Here is a 14488-nt window from a genome sequence, read left to right on the forward strand (position 1 = left end):
GGCTCCTGCCAGCCAGGGTCCCGCTCAGCCGGCAGACCTCGGTGAGGTCGATCAGGGCTGCCTGGACAGACATGGCTATCCTCCTCTTAGAGCACCGAATGGGAGTGACTCCAGGTCATTCTCTTCTTTAAGTTTCGTCTCATGAAGATTCAGTCCTGCTTGGAATATCATGCGAGCTGGAGGCTTCTGCCTCAGGCTGCTCTCCCAGCAGGCATTACTGTGCGGTCGCACCTACCCCAGCCTGCCCCTTGCTCCCATGGCTCATGAAGCCTGGACAGTAGTAACGAGCAGTTCAACTTGTGGAATGACAAATCCAGAATGAAGGATTGCACTCTATGGGCCACGTTAAGATTCTTTCAGAGTCCTGGATAGCATTTAGTCTCTATAAAAGGCTTCATGAAAATTTCCCCCCGCCCCTAACAAAAATGTTAATTTATCAGAGCAGCTGAAAGGGTAAGGAACCCAGGACTATAACTGAGCGAGTGCTTCCATATTATTTAACTCATAATTGATATAATTCAAAGTAAAATTTCACAGCGCGGTCTGTTCTAAGACTAAAAATGCAGGAGGGGAGTCAGAAAAAGGAACAGTGACCTGTTTCTGCCCTGTTTCGAACCGGTGACGTTTCATGTGTTAAGTGAACGTGATCACCACTACACTACAGGGCTTTCGGGTATTGGGTGAACGTGATAACCACTACACTATGGAGCTTCTCTTTTTTTGCCACAGACTTTGCCAAATGCACAGGAATGTTTTCTCTAGCTACAGGAGCTACCTAATGCAATGTCTATATCTATGGCCTTCCTGCTCACAAAGTGGTCACGCCCCCGCCCAAGGCTGACACAGCGACCTGGCTCGGGCAGGATTGCTAGCGAGGCATGATACTTTTGCCGTTAAGCAAACACAGCAATTCTTTCCTGGCCTCTGCCACTGAATGCCTCCATGCATTACGCTGCGCCCTATCAGTGCGGGAGGACTGCATGAGCTCGGAAAACATGTCATCGCAAGTGCGTTTTTTTCGCCTTCTAATCTGTGATAACCTCAGGGACAGAGATGATAGGGGGAACGTAGACACATTCTGGGGGGACTGCATGGTCACCTGTGCTGCTGAGTTCGCCACGCTGGCCAAACAGGAAATGAAATTCAAAAGTTCCCGGGGCTTTTCCTGTGTACCTGGCTAGTGCATCTGAGTTCAAAGTGCTGTCCAGAGCGGTCACAATGGAGCACTCTGGGATAGCTCCTGGAGGCCAATACCGTCGAATTGCGTCCACACTACCCCAAATTTGACCCAGCAATGTCGATTTCAGCGCTAATCCTTTCGTCAGGGAAGGAGTACATAAATCGATTTTAAGAGCCCGTTAAGTCGAAAAAACCGGCTTCGGAGTGTGGACGGGTGCAGGGTTAAATCGATGTAACGCTGCTAAATTCGACCTAAACTCGTAGTGTAGACTAGGGCAAACTGCAAGTCCTTTTTAAGGCAGCGTCTCTTTGCTGGATGCTACACAAGATAAAAGTACACTGTCAGTGCTTAAATAAAGGCACCAAGTTCTAACCACTAAACGGCACTGTCTCAGTGTGACAAACCCAGAATGCCTCTTAGGGTCAATTACTCCTTTTCTAACAATATTCATTTATGGGTTCAAATAAAAAAAGGCATCATCTTAAGCTTGAATTTTGCTTTCATAGATTTCTTAATATGGGACAATTGGCTGCTTTGCCCTGAATCTACACCTTGTACCCAAAAAGCACACAAACATATAAAGCATTACTCTGCTCCAAGCATTTCAAAGCTTCCATTAGGCAATGACTGGTAAATCTCAAAATCTCCCCAGTCACTTTCAAGAGGTCCCTTTGATGTACAGTATTTTAAATAAATAAACAAACAAATAAATAAATAAATAGAATAAGCTAGCCTGGTCATCAAGTGCCAGAAGCACATTAAATTGATACAAAGGGAAACATGTTCCTAGGCTGACAGAGAGTGCAGTGAAGGCAGACCAAGCAGTTGTTATGGGGAAGGGATCACCTGAATTTGCACTGCAGAAAATCTGATGGGATCCATCATAGGGAGCCACATCTAGGCCTTAGTCCTACAGAGGGTTACCGAGATATAGAACCTATGGGTACTGATGGTGGCTGGGCAAGTACATAGGATAAAATAGGACAGGGAAAAAAGGTAAGGAATCTGTGGATGATACAATGGATGATTTTGATATTTTGCAGGCTTGAGAACAAATCAGTATTTTAAAGTCTTAAGGTCAAATTCTGCCAACAGATACTTGTACTTGGCTCCCAGTGACCTCAACAGAAAATCTGTGCAGGCATCAGAGGACTCCATCTGGCATTCTTTGGCCTTGTTTAAACTGAAACATTTAGGGAAATTTCTCACCATTGCTGTAGCAGTGGTGCAGTTTCACTGATACTAGCTTGTATAGCCTGGCCACAAGCATTTTTACCTCTGTGACACCCAGACCTACTCAGAGATAAGCTTAGATTACACAGTGGTAAATCTCTGAGCAGTCAGTCAACACTATTGCTCCCACCACAGGTAGTACCAATGCTACAACCATGGTGGGAGACATCCCCTATATTTCTCACTGCAGATGCAGCCAGTCTTGGGGTTTAACCTTAGCACCAAGATTTGGATTTCTTAGTGTCACTCCTTCTAATGGTAATGGATGCACCAAACTACTGGTACTAAGTAGTTTATAGCAGTCCTGTATTGAAGTGCAAAGCCTGATCCTGCAAACCTTACTCATATGCAGCACTCCGATCTTAGCGAGATTGCTCATGAGGGTAAAGTATTTTTATTTCATGGCATCAGAACCGCCCCTCGGCAAAGATTTGTTAACAACAGCACCACTATGCATCAGTATCTGCTAGAATTTTCATTTTAAAAACCTCTTAGAAACAGGCTTTATAACTGGCCAGTTTTAAATGGCACTGGAATGATTCCAACAGGCTAGATGTGATCTTTAAATTTTATCACATGCTCTTTTTAGGGCAAAGCCACGCACCCTCAATCTTAGTTTTGAATTGTGGGAATTTGTTGAGAACTTCCACTTGCTTCTTCCAGTTGAATTGATTTCTCCAGTAGGAGATGACCTTCCGGAGATAAACGGAGTTAAATCCATATTGGAAGCAACTGTTCTCCAGGGGCTCAGTGAATCGAGCCTGATCCAGTCTTCTAAATAAATCCTAGAGTAAACAAGAAGAGAAAGAGGTTGAAGGGAAAAGAAAAGAGGAAGGATGATAAGATAAAGATACTATAGATTCTCTTACGTGTTTTACTTGGCACATTTCCTAGTTTATTGCCAAGCAAAATAGTAACTGAAGTGAAAATAAAACCTCCAGTGATACTTGTGTAATTTACTGCTTTGCTGATGTACTTATAGAGCCCCCGTCAATGCCCTCTCCCCTTGTTAAAGCCTCTGCCCTTTCTCTCCTGACTGTAGCATACCTGTCACACTGTCTTGGCTGTCCTTGTTCAGTCAGACCACAGGAGGAGAGAAGTCTTTTTCTAGCATCCAATGGGCAGGAGATCAAAGCATCTTCTTTACAGTGCTCGCTCCCATTCTGTGTCACGAGGATACCTTCCCTTTTCCATTTATTTGGGTACTGAATAAGGTGCTTTAGGGTGGGATTTTCAAAACCACCTTAAGTGATTTAGGAATACAAGTCCCATTTCCTTCCAATGGTACTTGTGCTCCATGTTATTTAGGTACTTTGGAAAATCCTACTGTTGGAGCCCAGTCCAGCAATCCCTCCACACATGGAACTCCAACAAATCCCTTTCTCTTGCTCCCCTCAGTCAGTGAGCTGGATATTTTCCCTGCAAATTTATTTTGGTGGATTTGTCGAGTCTACAAAAGTGACACTCCTAATGTGGATTCAGGGCTCATGTGGAATGCTGCAGATATGGTACAGTCAGCTAATAATCACTCAGCAGAGACAAGCGGCCTGTATGAAGCAAGAGACTTCTCATACTTGCAATTATGGGGGTTTTGACCTGGGAGGTATTTTCTGATGTCAATGTACATGGATAACTCCTATTGCAGCTAACAGGTGTTGAAGGTAAAGTGACTTGTCTAGCCTACATTTATATAAAATGTGTTAGCTAACGTGCTAACATCACTACTTTAAATCCTAGTCTAGACAAGGCCTTATTTATGCCCAACCAATATCATTTATTGCTGCTGGGTTGTTATTTTACAATAGCTTTTATACAAAACAAAACTGTATTTAATTTAGAGACAACCCTCAAGTAAGCAGTTACCCACAATTTTATCATGCAACGGAAGAGAACATTTAAGAGGCCACCTTCTATTTAAACCCAAAAGTGGAAGAAGGTAAGAGTTACAGAAGCCATGACCAATAAAAGAAATGGAAACCTGTTATAAGGAACTATAGGGACAACCCCATTTTGTGCATAATATTTGAATAATCACTCCAAGCAGCTCTATAAAGCTGCAACTTTCCCAAATATGTACAAACATGTACATGTAAAAGCAAAATCTCTATCACTTGCAAGATTCCACCACCTACATATTTTCACTGTATTCATTACCATGGTATCAGTGTTTTAATGCCAAGGCAGGTCAGTCATCCTATAAAAGGCTTTAACTAACATTTTCAAGAGCTGTGCTGTTCTTTACTTGCAGCCAAGTGGCACTCAAGAAGGTGAGAAATTCTTATCTGCTTCTGAAATGAGTAAATTAAAGACATTTCCCCAATCTGTTTTTTATAATCTAGAGCCTCAATAATCAGTCAGAGGGAGGGGGAAGTACAGCAGCACAAAGTTGAATGATCACTAAAACCAAATTCCACTTTTATGTGCTATATTTTCTGGAATTATCAGACCCCACAAAGTAGGCTCATACGCTAACATGATAGCAGTCAGCTGGGAACAAAACAAAACATTGGGATACAGAAGTCTATTTATCACTACTACTTTTTGAGAGCAAGGGAAAGTCCCTTGTTATTAAGATTTATGCATCACACCTCAATTTCAATAGTTCTATTTCACTTCTATAAATTTAGTTACTGGTATAATTTAAAATCGGTCCAAAACAAATCATGCATTTATTCTGCCATTTCATACTCTCCTCTCCCCAGGAGAGATGTTTCCTTACATTCAGCTCTGCTTCTGTGGTTTCCACCTTAAATGGATGAACAGTTGTATCTTCTTCAGAGTCAGGTTTCTGCCCTTTGCCCCACCATCCCTCTTCAATGGGTAGCGTCTCCTCCTTCTTTCTGGTAAGGAACAGATAGACGACGATCCCCAAGGCCAGTGTCAGGAATATTTCAAGCAACATAATGACTGCAACTGCAAGAGAAAAGCACAACCCTGTTGTTAACTGATTGAGGCATGTCACATACAATTTTCAAAAGAGCTTAGGTAATTTAGGAGCCTAAGGGCTTGTCTACACTACCCGCCGGATAGGCGGGCAGAGATCGATCCAGCGGGGGTCGATTTATCGCGTCTAGTATAGATGCGATAAATCAACCGCTGAACGCTCTCCTGTTGACTCTGGTACTCCACCAGAATGAGGAGCACAAGCGGAGTCGACGGGAGAGCATCAGCTGTTGACTTACTGCAATGAAGACACCGTGGTAAGTAGATCTAAGTATGTCGACTTCAGCTACGCTATTCACGTAGCTGAAGTTGCGTATCTTAGATCGACCCCACGAGGTAGTGTAGATAAGCCCTAAGTCCCACTTTCAAAATTAATGTAAGCGGCTAGAAGCCTATCTCTGCTGTGGCCCAACCATATTATAACATGGTAGATACCCTGGCTATATTATCAGATTGCTGTAACTTTTGGTCACTATTGCCTTGTACAAAAATATTATTAGTCACTTGAACCTCCCAGCCTATCCCTGAAAATTCATAGAATACATATATCAAGGCTTCAGATTCTTGCACAGACCCATACTACTAAACTAGTGAAGAACACTGAAGCAGACAATTTTGCATACTTGAATGCTGCTGGGAAAAAAGATATTCTACATTTACTATACTCCCTCCAGACTTCATCAGCGTAAAAGGTAGACTGAGGTTGAAGTGTTCAGAAGGCCTCCCCTTTGCTTTCTTGTGGACCCTCCAAAAGAAAAAAAGTACATAGACTCCAGGATCCAAAACACCTCCCCAAGTGATGAAATTTTGCCAAACCAAAGCCACCCTGGTTTCACCTTTTCTTAATCCCATAATCATTGCTTCAGGCTGGTTGTACTTTTTTAAGAGCACTAGATATAGAATACTTAAAATATTAAACAATTCCATTTGGAACATCTTTAAACTGTTTTGTGCCTCAAGAAAACAAAACAAAACCCCGAAACCAGTTTCTCTTTAATATTAATGTTTCTGAGTAGCCTTTTAAATACAAGAAATGTGTGTGCGGCGGTTTGGGTTTTGTTGTTGTTGTTTTTAAAGTATGTCACATTTGAAAGACCCATCATGCTTGAGGAATTATTGTTAAAATATTAATTATTTCAAAACTGTTCTGTATGGCAGACATTATTTATGACACATACTATTCCATACTCTCTCCAGCGCGGAAGGGTTTTTGTTGTAGTTGTTGCTGTTGTTGCACAGAGTAATACGATGCTTTGAAATTGGTCTAGGGGATAAATAAAATATTCACTGAAAATGCTGGGCCAAATTCATCCATGAAGCTAAACAAGAACTGTAGCATCTAAGTTAAGGGAGTTCACCCAGTTTCCTAAGGGCTAAAATTGACCAATGTCCTTTAAAATTATTGTAAGGCAGGAGATGTTGTTAAGCTTCTGGGGTCAGTTTTGCAAAGGCTGGCATATAAATTGTTCTAGCACAATTAGCACCCATAAAAACAGCATTTGGAGAAAAATCAGATACTTGTGTGCATACATTCAGAAGTTTTAAGGATGCACGGGGTGCACATGGAAATGTTGCAATTTTTCAAATTGACCTCAAATTCCTCAGAAACCCTCTCAGCCTAGAAAATGGAAATTAAAGGCAAGTTAAGGATTGAATCAGCTGACCAGTTTCAGTCAAAATTCCATAAATACCTCTGTATCCTCTGAGAAAGTGCTAATTTCTCTTAGCCACACTCTTCAGAGTCCTAATCCAGATTCTCCCCAGGTTTGCACAAAACCCTGGATGACATGCCAGTTTCAGCGTTTCAGACCGGAAGTTAGTCCCCATAAAAATCATCCAATACAAAACATTTTAGTAGCCTTTCTTCAAGAGCAATCAGTTTAGGAATAGCATAGCAGTGGTGCTACATGTCAGAACTGAAGGGCCATTTAAAAATTGCAAAGCACTTGGCTTAGGCCTTGGCTACACTCGCGGATTCACAGCGCTGCCACTGTGAAGCGCGAGTGTAGTCGCGCCGCCAGCGCTGCGAGAGCTCTCTCGCAGCGCTGCAAGTACTCCACCTCTCCGAGGGGAATAGCTTGTAACGCTGCGAGCGAGCGTGCAGCGCTGCAGGCGCTGATTACACTGGCACTTTACAGCGCTGCACTCGCTGCGCTCAGGGGGGGTGTTTTTTCACACCCCTGAGCGCAGCAAGTGCAGTGCTGTGAATTGCCAGTGTAGCCAAGGCCAGAGGCTTATAAATATCATCACTATTTAATAGATGGTGAAACTGAGGCACAGAGAAATGAAGTGACTTACCCCAGGTCACACCACAACTCAGATATGGGTTCTATTCTGGACTGTCTAGGAATCTATATGGCCCCATCACAATAGTAACCAAATGCCTCACAAATGTTTAAAACAAAATATCTCTCTCCTCCTCTCCCATCTCCACCTGTGGGGCTAAAAACCTTAAATACACCTCTACCCCGATATAACACGGCCTGATATAACACGAATTCGGATATAACACAGTAAAGCAGCGCTCTGGGGGGGCGGGGCTGCACACTCCAGCGGATCAAAGCAAGTTCGATATAACGCGGTAAGATTTTTTGGCTCCCAAGGACAGCGTTATATTGGGGTAGAGGTGTAGACAGACTTTTTTTAATTGTGTGGGTGTATTCTGTGTCTGTGCAAGAGCACATGAAGAACTTGCTATGGAAAAGCCAATTCAAAGACATTTGTTTTGCAATTCATTCCAAACGCACTGAGGTAAGTGGTTATTCTGATCTTATCTGGTAGTGAGTTCCATAAAGCACATTCAGCACCTGTGAAAGTTCTGTTCACTGCACAGGTCTTCCCCTATTGGTCAAAAGGGTCATGGTGTCAGTTAAATGTAGCTGTCATGGGAGGTACTGGCTATAAAGGGACAGGTAATCTCTCCGGTAGCGAAGGCCAACCCAATGGAGGGGTTTGTATATCAAGACACAGACCCTGAGTTGCTTTCTGTATTCAGTGTACACCTCTCAGTCCTCTTGGAAGTACGTATAAAACTCCCAATCACTGTGGTATATAAGAGGCCCCGATACTGCACTTTGCTTGACCGTTGCACCTGAGGACAGGGAGACAGGGCAAAGTGACACAGAGCTGTTCTAACCTGCACTGGCTTGTAATGGCCTCCAAAAAACCATTATGTTAGTGACAGATTGCTAGAGCACAGCATACGCCCCCTGCTACCTCATGCTCCTGTGCTGGGTCGTGGGAGCCAGAAGGAGATGGTATTGAGCCAACTAAACCAGCTTTACACCACTTGCAGATTCCCCAGTTTGCTACTCAAGCCAGTTCTTTAAAGCTGCTTTGTGCTACTGGAGCAATACAAAGCATCTTCGGCAAGGCTGAGAATCTGGCCCACAATCTTTTCCTCTAACAACTGGACAGTGCTGTCCCCAGAGATGAAAGTTAAAACCCCTTTACACTTGTTCTAGCTCTCTCTTGGTAAGGGAAGGATTCATTCCACCTATTTCTTCTTTAACTTTTCTGATGCTATATTAATGTTCTTGCATTTTTCAGAGATGTAAACAATAAACTGTTAGTGTTTTTACTCTCTAAGGTCTCTTGATGTGGCATTGTTGGCATGTTGCCTTTGAGATTACAACTTCAAAGCAAGCTAACATTATTTATTTTTTGTAGTGGCTCAATGCCAGATCTTAGAAAGAGATCTTTCCATTCATCCTCCAGTAACATATTTACAGTCTGGAAATTAACTATTCCTCAGAATGAATGACCCTTCATGGATATTGTTTAAATAAATATCCTAGATGGTACCTTCTTATGAGCAGTCTAGCAAAGAATTATGTTTTTGTTTTGCTCCTTTCAAAAACACATTTTAAGACATATTCTTAACAGCTAAATACAGTAACAAAGACTTAGTACATTTTTTTTTGTTTTTTAAAATTTTTATAAAAACGAAACTCATCCATTTGAAAACAGATATTGTCTGCTCAAAAATCTCATTTTAAAAAAACATTTCCTTACAACACCTTAAATGATTAAAAGTGAATATTAAAATCTAGTTTATTTTTCACCATATTCTCAGTTTGGTTTCCATTTCACTCCATTTGTACAGTAAAAATAGACTGAACAGTTTCATAGGAACATGGGGACTGCCATATGACATCAGACCACATCTACTCTGATATCCTGTCTCCAACAGCAGCCATCCTCATAATGGCTCCCTTGCCCATAGGGGGACTTTCCTCCTAACTCCCATCACTTAGTGCCTTAAGCCTTGAAGAGTTTGTCTCTTACAATAAATATAAATGTAACTGTGGGTGTTCTCATTAACCATACAAGCATCTCATCCTTTTTTAAACAATGTTAAGCTGTTGGCCTCAATGATGCCTCGGCAATTAGTTCCAAAGTTTTACTGTGCTTTGTGGGAGGGAGGGGGGAGTATTTCCTTTTTACCAGTTTTAAGTTTGTTACCTTTAATTTCATTGAATGAACTCTTGTTCACATTCAATTTTGTTTATGGTCAGTTTCACTTTTTGAATCTAGTGCACTAATCCAAAACTGAAATATTTGCAGACACTGCACAGGAATGTTTAAGTCACAATAAAAAAAACAACTCTATTTTTTTAATATTCATAGCAGCGGTTTCTTCTAACAACACTAGGCTTTGTAAAACTTTCAATAAAACAAATTCAGCACACCCATAGATCAAAGAAAGTTAAAGCATTACATTGATAGGATCCATTTTCAATTCGGAGAATTACTCAATAGCACCCAACTTCTGTTACTTATGTTTATTGCAATAGTGCCTAGGGGCCAGTCAAGAACAGGGCTCCACTGTCCTAGCTTACTGTACATATACAGAATAAGTGACAGTCCTTACCCTAAAGAAATGACCATCTAAAGAGACAAAAGACAGGGGAAAGGGACAGTCCTTACCCTAAAGAAATGACCATCTAAAGAGACAAAGGACAGGGGAAAGGGATCAACCACACAAGTAGAGTGAGCAATGTGATGATTACAAACATCATATTAGTTCTGCAACTTTTTTTTTTTTTTTGGTGCTTTTGTTTTGGTAGTATTCCTACAAGTCATATCTGAGCAATGAATTAGACACATTCTGCTCTACCCATCCATATCCAATTATTTCTTCATTCAGTGGGGATGGTGGGAAGCATTAATATTAAGCATTCATGATTAAGACAACCAAATGGTTTATAGTGGCTCTTGCAGAGATCAGGAAGCAAAGAAAGTCTTGGTTTCAAACCTTAACTGAACCATTGTCTCACTGTGTTAGCCAAGGAGAAGTCATTTCAATTATTTGTGCTTCAATCAAGAGGGCTAGAAACTAAGCTGACAGCCAGATGTTGCATCTGAGCTGAACTTTCCTGGGTACATTACAAAACAAAATGGTCTTCTCCATATGCACCCTTGAAATAAGTCATTTTTCATCATCTGATGAATCTAAGATTGTTAAAATAATTCTTAGAGTTAGATTAAGTTGGAGAAAGAGAGGCAGAATGATGCATTGTACTTCCAATGCTTACTGCTGGGATCTTTTCCCACCAAGGTGCAGAGTTCTGAGAGGATAGTGAAATGTACCCTGCTGCACCTCAAACTGCCATAGATTTGGTCAAGCCTGGATTGAAATGGAGGTGCCTGAAGGTAACACAGCTATTCTTAGCAACAACAAAAAGCCAAAAAGTTATTTTTAAAAATCAGTTAAAACAACATTAAGGGTTAAAAGAAAGACAAACAGCCTGCCTGTGCAGAAAATTTACAGCAGGGTGGGTAAGTGACAGGCAGGACTTTAAAACCCATGTTAGTGAGTGTCAGAGCTAAAGCTCTTCCCCCTACAACACAATGCCACTCTAAAAATATAAAGGATTACCTCATCCTACTTCGCCCAGATATTGCAGAACACATAATATGCAAGACATATGGTTCTGAGAGGTGCTGTTAATCACACAGGCCCAAGAATGTAAACTACTATATGGATGGAGCATTAGCCTTAAGACCGGGCTCGCTACTTTCAGTCAGATATCTGAGATTATGATGACTCTGATTTAATATGTTTTGTTGTCACTAATTTTTATTTACCAGCAGACCGTGAGGTTACTGCAAGCAGACTTAGCATTGATTGGTCTGTAACTTCTGTGCTGGAAAAATAATTCAATTTGGAAGTTATTTAAGTTTAAATGTATTTTCATGCTGTTATACAAACACTCTTTATGTTTTATTGATAACATGCTTGCATTCACTCCCTTTATTTACAGATTTACAATAAGCCCTTACACTAGTACCTCTCCAGACAGATCACTCTTTGCCAATACACCTCTACCTTGATATAACGCTGTCCTCGGGAGCCAAAAAATCTTACCACGTTATAGGTGAAACTGTGTTATATAGAACTTGCTTTGATCCACCGGAGTGCGCAGCCCCGCCCCCCCGGAGCACTGCTTTACCGCGTTATATCCGAATTCGTGTTATATTGGGTCACGTTATATCGGGGTAGAGGTGTATATCTAATGGGACAAAAATTTTATTACAGGGTTTAAAAACGTTAAGGTATTAATCAGCTTGAACTTGCTCAACTAAACCACTGGGAGTGCTTGACAATATTTTGCAGCTCTAACAGGTCAGGAGCAAGGCAGGGATCTTCTTTTCCAGTGTACTCTTCTGATGCTAAATAGTAATCTGCTGCCTGATTCAGAAGTGCTATTTTTTTGCTCCAGAAGGGGCCCCTATTTGACTGGAACTAGATTAGTCACAATGTGGATCCTTGAAGGAACAAGCAACAGAAAAGTGGGGAAAAATCATAGAACTGGAAGGGACCTTGAGAGGTCATCTAGACCAGTCCCCTGCACTTGTGGCAGGACTAAGTCAAGACCATTCCTGACAGGTGTTTGTCTAACCTGTTGTGATAAATGAAAGGAGGGGAGGGAGCTCCCTTTTATGGACACCCAGCTAGCCAGTAGTTATAAAATCCTTCTTAGTAGCTGTTCTCTAATTGCTCTACCTGTAAAGGGTTAGAAAGTCTCACTGCTATGCATAGGTAAAAAGAGGTGAATGGGCACCTGGCCAAGAGAGCCAATGGGAAGGCTAGGACTCTGTCTGTGGTTGTTCTCCGGGGAGAGGTGGACAGGACAGAGCTATGCTGTAAGCACTTGGGACAGGTATGAAAAAATCATCAATACCATACCTCGAAACTACTAATTCAAAAACTCCAGATATGTAAGTAGATCAGGAAATGTCTAGGAAGACGCGATTACGTTTATTCCTTTTATTTCGTTATGGCTTGTGGATTCCTCTGTACTAACCCCAGGTGCTTTTTGTTTTGCTTGTAACCTTTAAGCTGGACCTCAAGAAAGCTATTCTTGATGCTTAATCCTTGTAGTGTTTGTTTTTTAAATATAGCAAATGCCTAAATTCCCAGATGTATTTTCTTCCTTTTTTTTATTAATAAAATTTACCTTTTTTAAGAACAGAATTGGATCTTTATGTCTTAAGAGGTTTGTGCACATGTTGTTTAATAAGCTGGTGGCAACAGCTGATTTCTTCCCCCCCCCCTTTTTTCAGCTCTTCCCCAAAGGGGGGGTTAAAGGGCTTGAGGGTACCCCATAGGAAGGAATTCCCAAGTGAGCCTTCCTGGTCTCTCAAAGCGGTTCTGCACTTGGGTGGTGGCAGCATCTACCAATCCAAGGTCAGAGAAAAGCTGTAACCTTGGGAGTTTAATACAAGCCTGGAGTGGCCAGTATTAATTTTTAGAATCCTTGCGGGCCCTCACCTTCTGCACTCGAAGTGCCAGAGTGGGGAATCAGCCTTGACACCAGTTCTTAGCAATCTCCAATGATGGAGATTCTACAACCTCCCTAGGCAATTTATTCCAGTGCTTAACCACCCTGTCAGTTAGGAAGTTTTTTGCTAATGTCCAACCTAAACCTCCCTTGCTGCAATTTAAGCCCATTGCTTCTTGTCCTGTCCTCAGAGGTTAAGAAAAACAATTTTTCTTCCTCCTCCTTGTAACAATCTTTTACATACTTGAAAACTGTTATCATGTCCCCTATCAGTCTTCTCTTTTCCAAACTAAACAAACCCAATTTTTTCAATCTTCCCTCATAGGTCATGTTTTCTAGACCTTTAATCATTTTTGTCGCTCTTCTCTGGACTCTCTCCAATTTGTCCACATCCTTTCTGAAATGTGGCGCCCAGAACTGGACACAATACTCCAGTCGAGGCCTAATCAGCGCAGAGTAGAGCGGAAGAATTACTTCTCGCATCTTGCTTACAACACTCCTGCTAATACATCCCAGAAATATGTTCGCTTTTTTTGCAACAGCATTACACTGTTGACTTATATTTAACTTGTGGTCCACTATGACCCCCAGATCCCTATCCACAGTACTCCTTCCTAGACAGTCATTTCCCATTTTGTATGTGTACAACTGATTGTTCCTTCCTAAATAGAGTACTCTGCATTTGTCCTTATTGAATTTCATCCTATTTACTTCAGACCATTGCACTTGCAACCCCTCCCAGCTTGGTATCGTCTGCAAACTTTAAAAGTGTACTCTATATGCCATTACCTACATCAGTGGTCTCCCAAAGTGGGGTGCGCAAGAGGATCCTTGGGGGTGAACAGCAGGAGGAGTGCTTTTTTTTTTTTTTTTTTGCTTTGGCAAAAATGGTAGAGCCATGCTCAAAAAATTGTTTACTGATAGGAGTGCGCGATCAAAAAAGTTTGGAGACCACTGATCTACATCACTGATGAAGATATTGAATAGAACCGGACCCAGAACTGATCCCTGCGGGACCCCACCTATTATGCCCTTCCAGCGTGACTGTGAACCACTGATAACTACTCTCTGGGAATGGTTTTCCAATACCTGGGTCTCAGGAGTTCAGAGGACCATCCAGGAGAAAAAAAGTGGAAAAAAACCCACATCGGTGAGCGGGGTTGAGTTTAATACATTACTATTATCTGGCAACCTTCTAATTATGGGGGGGTGGGGGGAGACCAGGACCCGGGCAGTGTGAGTGCCACTGAAAATCAGCTCGCGTGCCGCCTTCAGCATGCGTGCCATAGGTTGCCTACCCCTGATTTAGATAAAGACCAGACTAAGGGAAGCGTTGGAATTGATA

The 14488-nt window shown here is 41.8% G+C and overlaps 1 protein-coding gene across 2 annotated transcripts in view; it reads right to left on the reverse strand.

Annotated features, from left to right (window-relative positions):
* Positions 1-14488, reverse strand: part of EPHX1 (epoxide hydrolase 1) — a 51388-nt gene that overhangs the window by 13410 nt on the left and 23490 nt on the right. For both annotated transcript variants that reach the window (XM_026658204.2, XM_026658203.2), the window contains exons 3-4: positions 5133-5326; positions 3018-3198 (exon numbers count right to left, since the gene is read on the reverse strand). In XM_026658204.2, the coding sequence (XP_026513989.1) occupies positions 3018-3198; positions 5133-5315 (364 nt within the window). In that variant the 5' untranslated portion in view covers positions 5316-5326. The remainder of the gene's footprint in view (positions 1-3017; positions 3199-5132; positions 5327-14488) is intronic.

Source organism: Terrapene carolina, unplaced genomic scaffold, assembly GCF_002925995.2.
Source record: "Terrapene carolina triunguis isolate 2854851 unplaced genomic scaffold, T_m_triunguis-2.0 Scaffold406, whole genome shotgun sequence".
NCBI classification, from domain to species: Eukaryota; Metazoa; Chordata; order Testudines; family Emydidae; genus Terrapene; species Terrapene triunguis.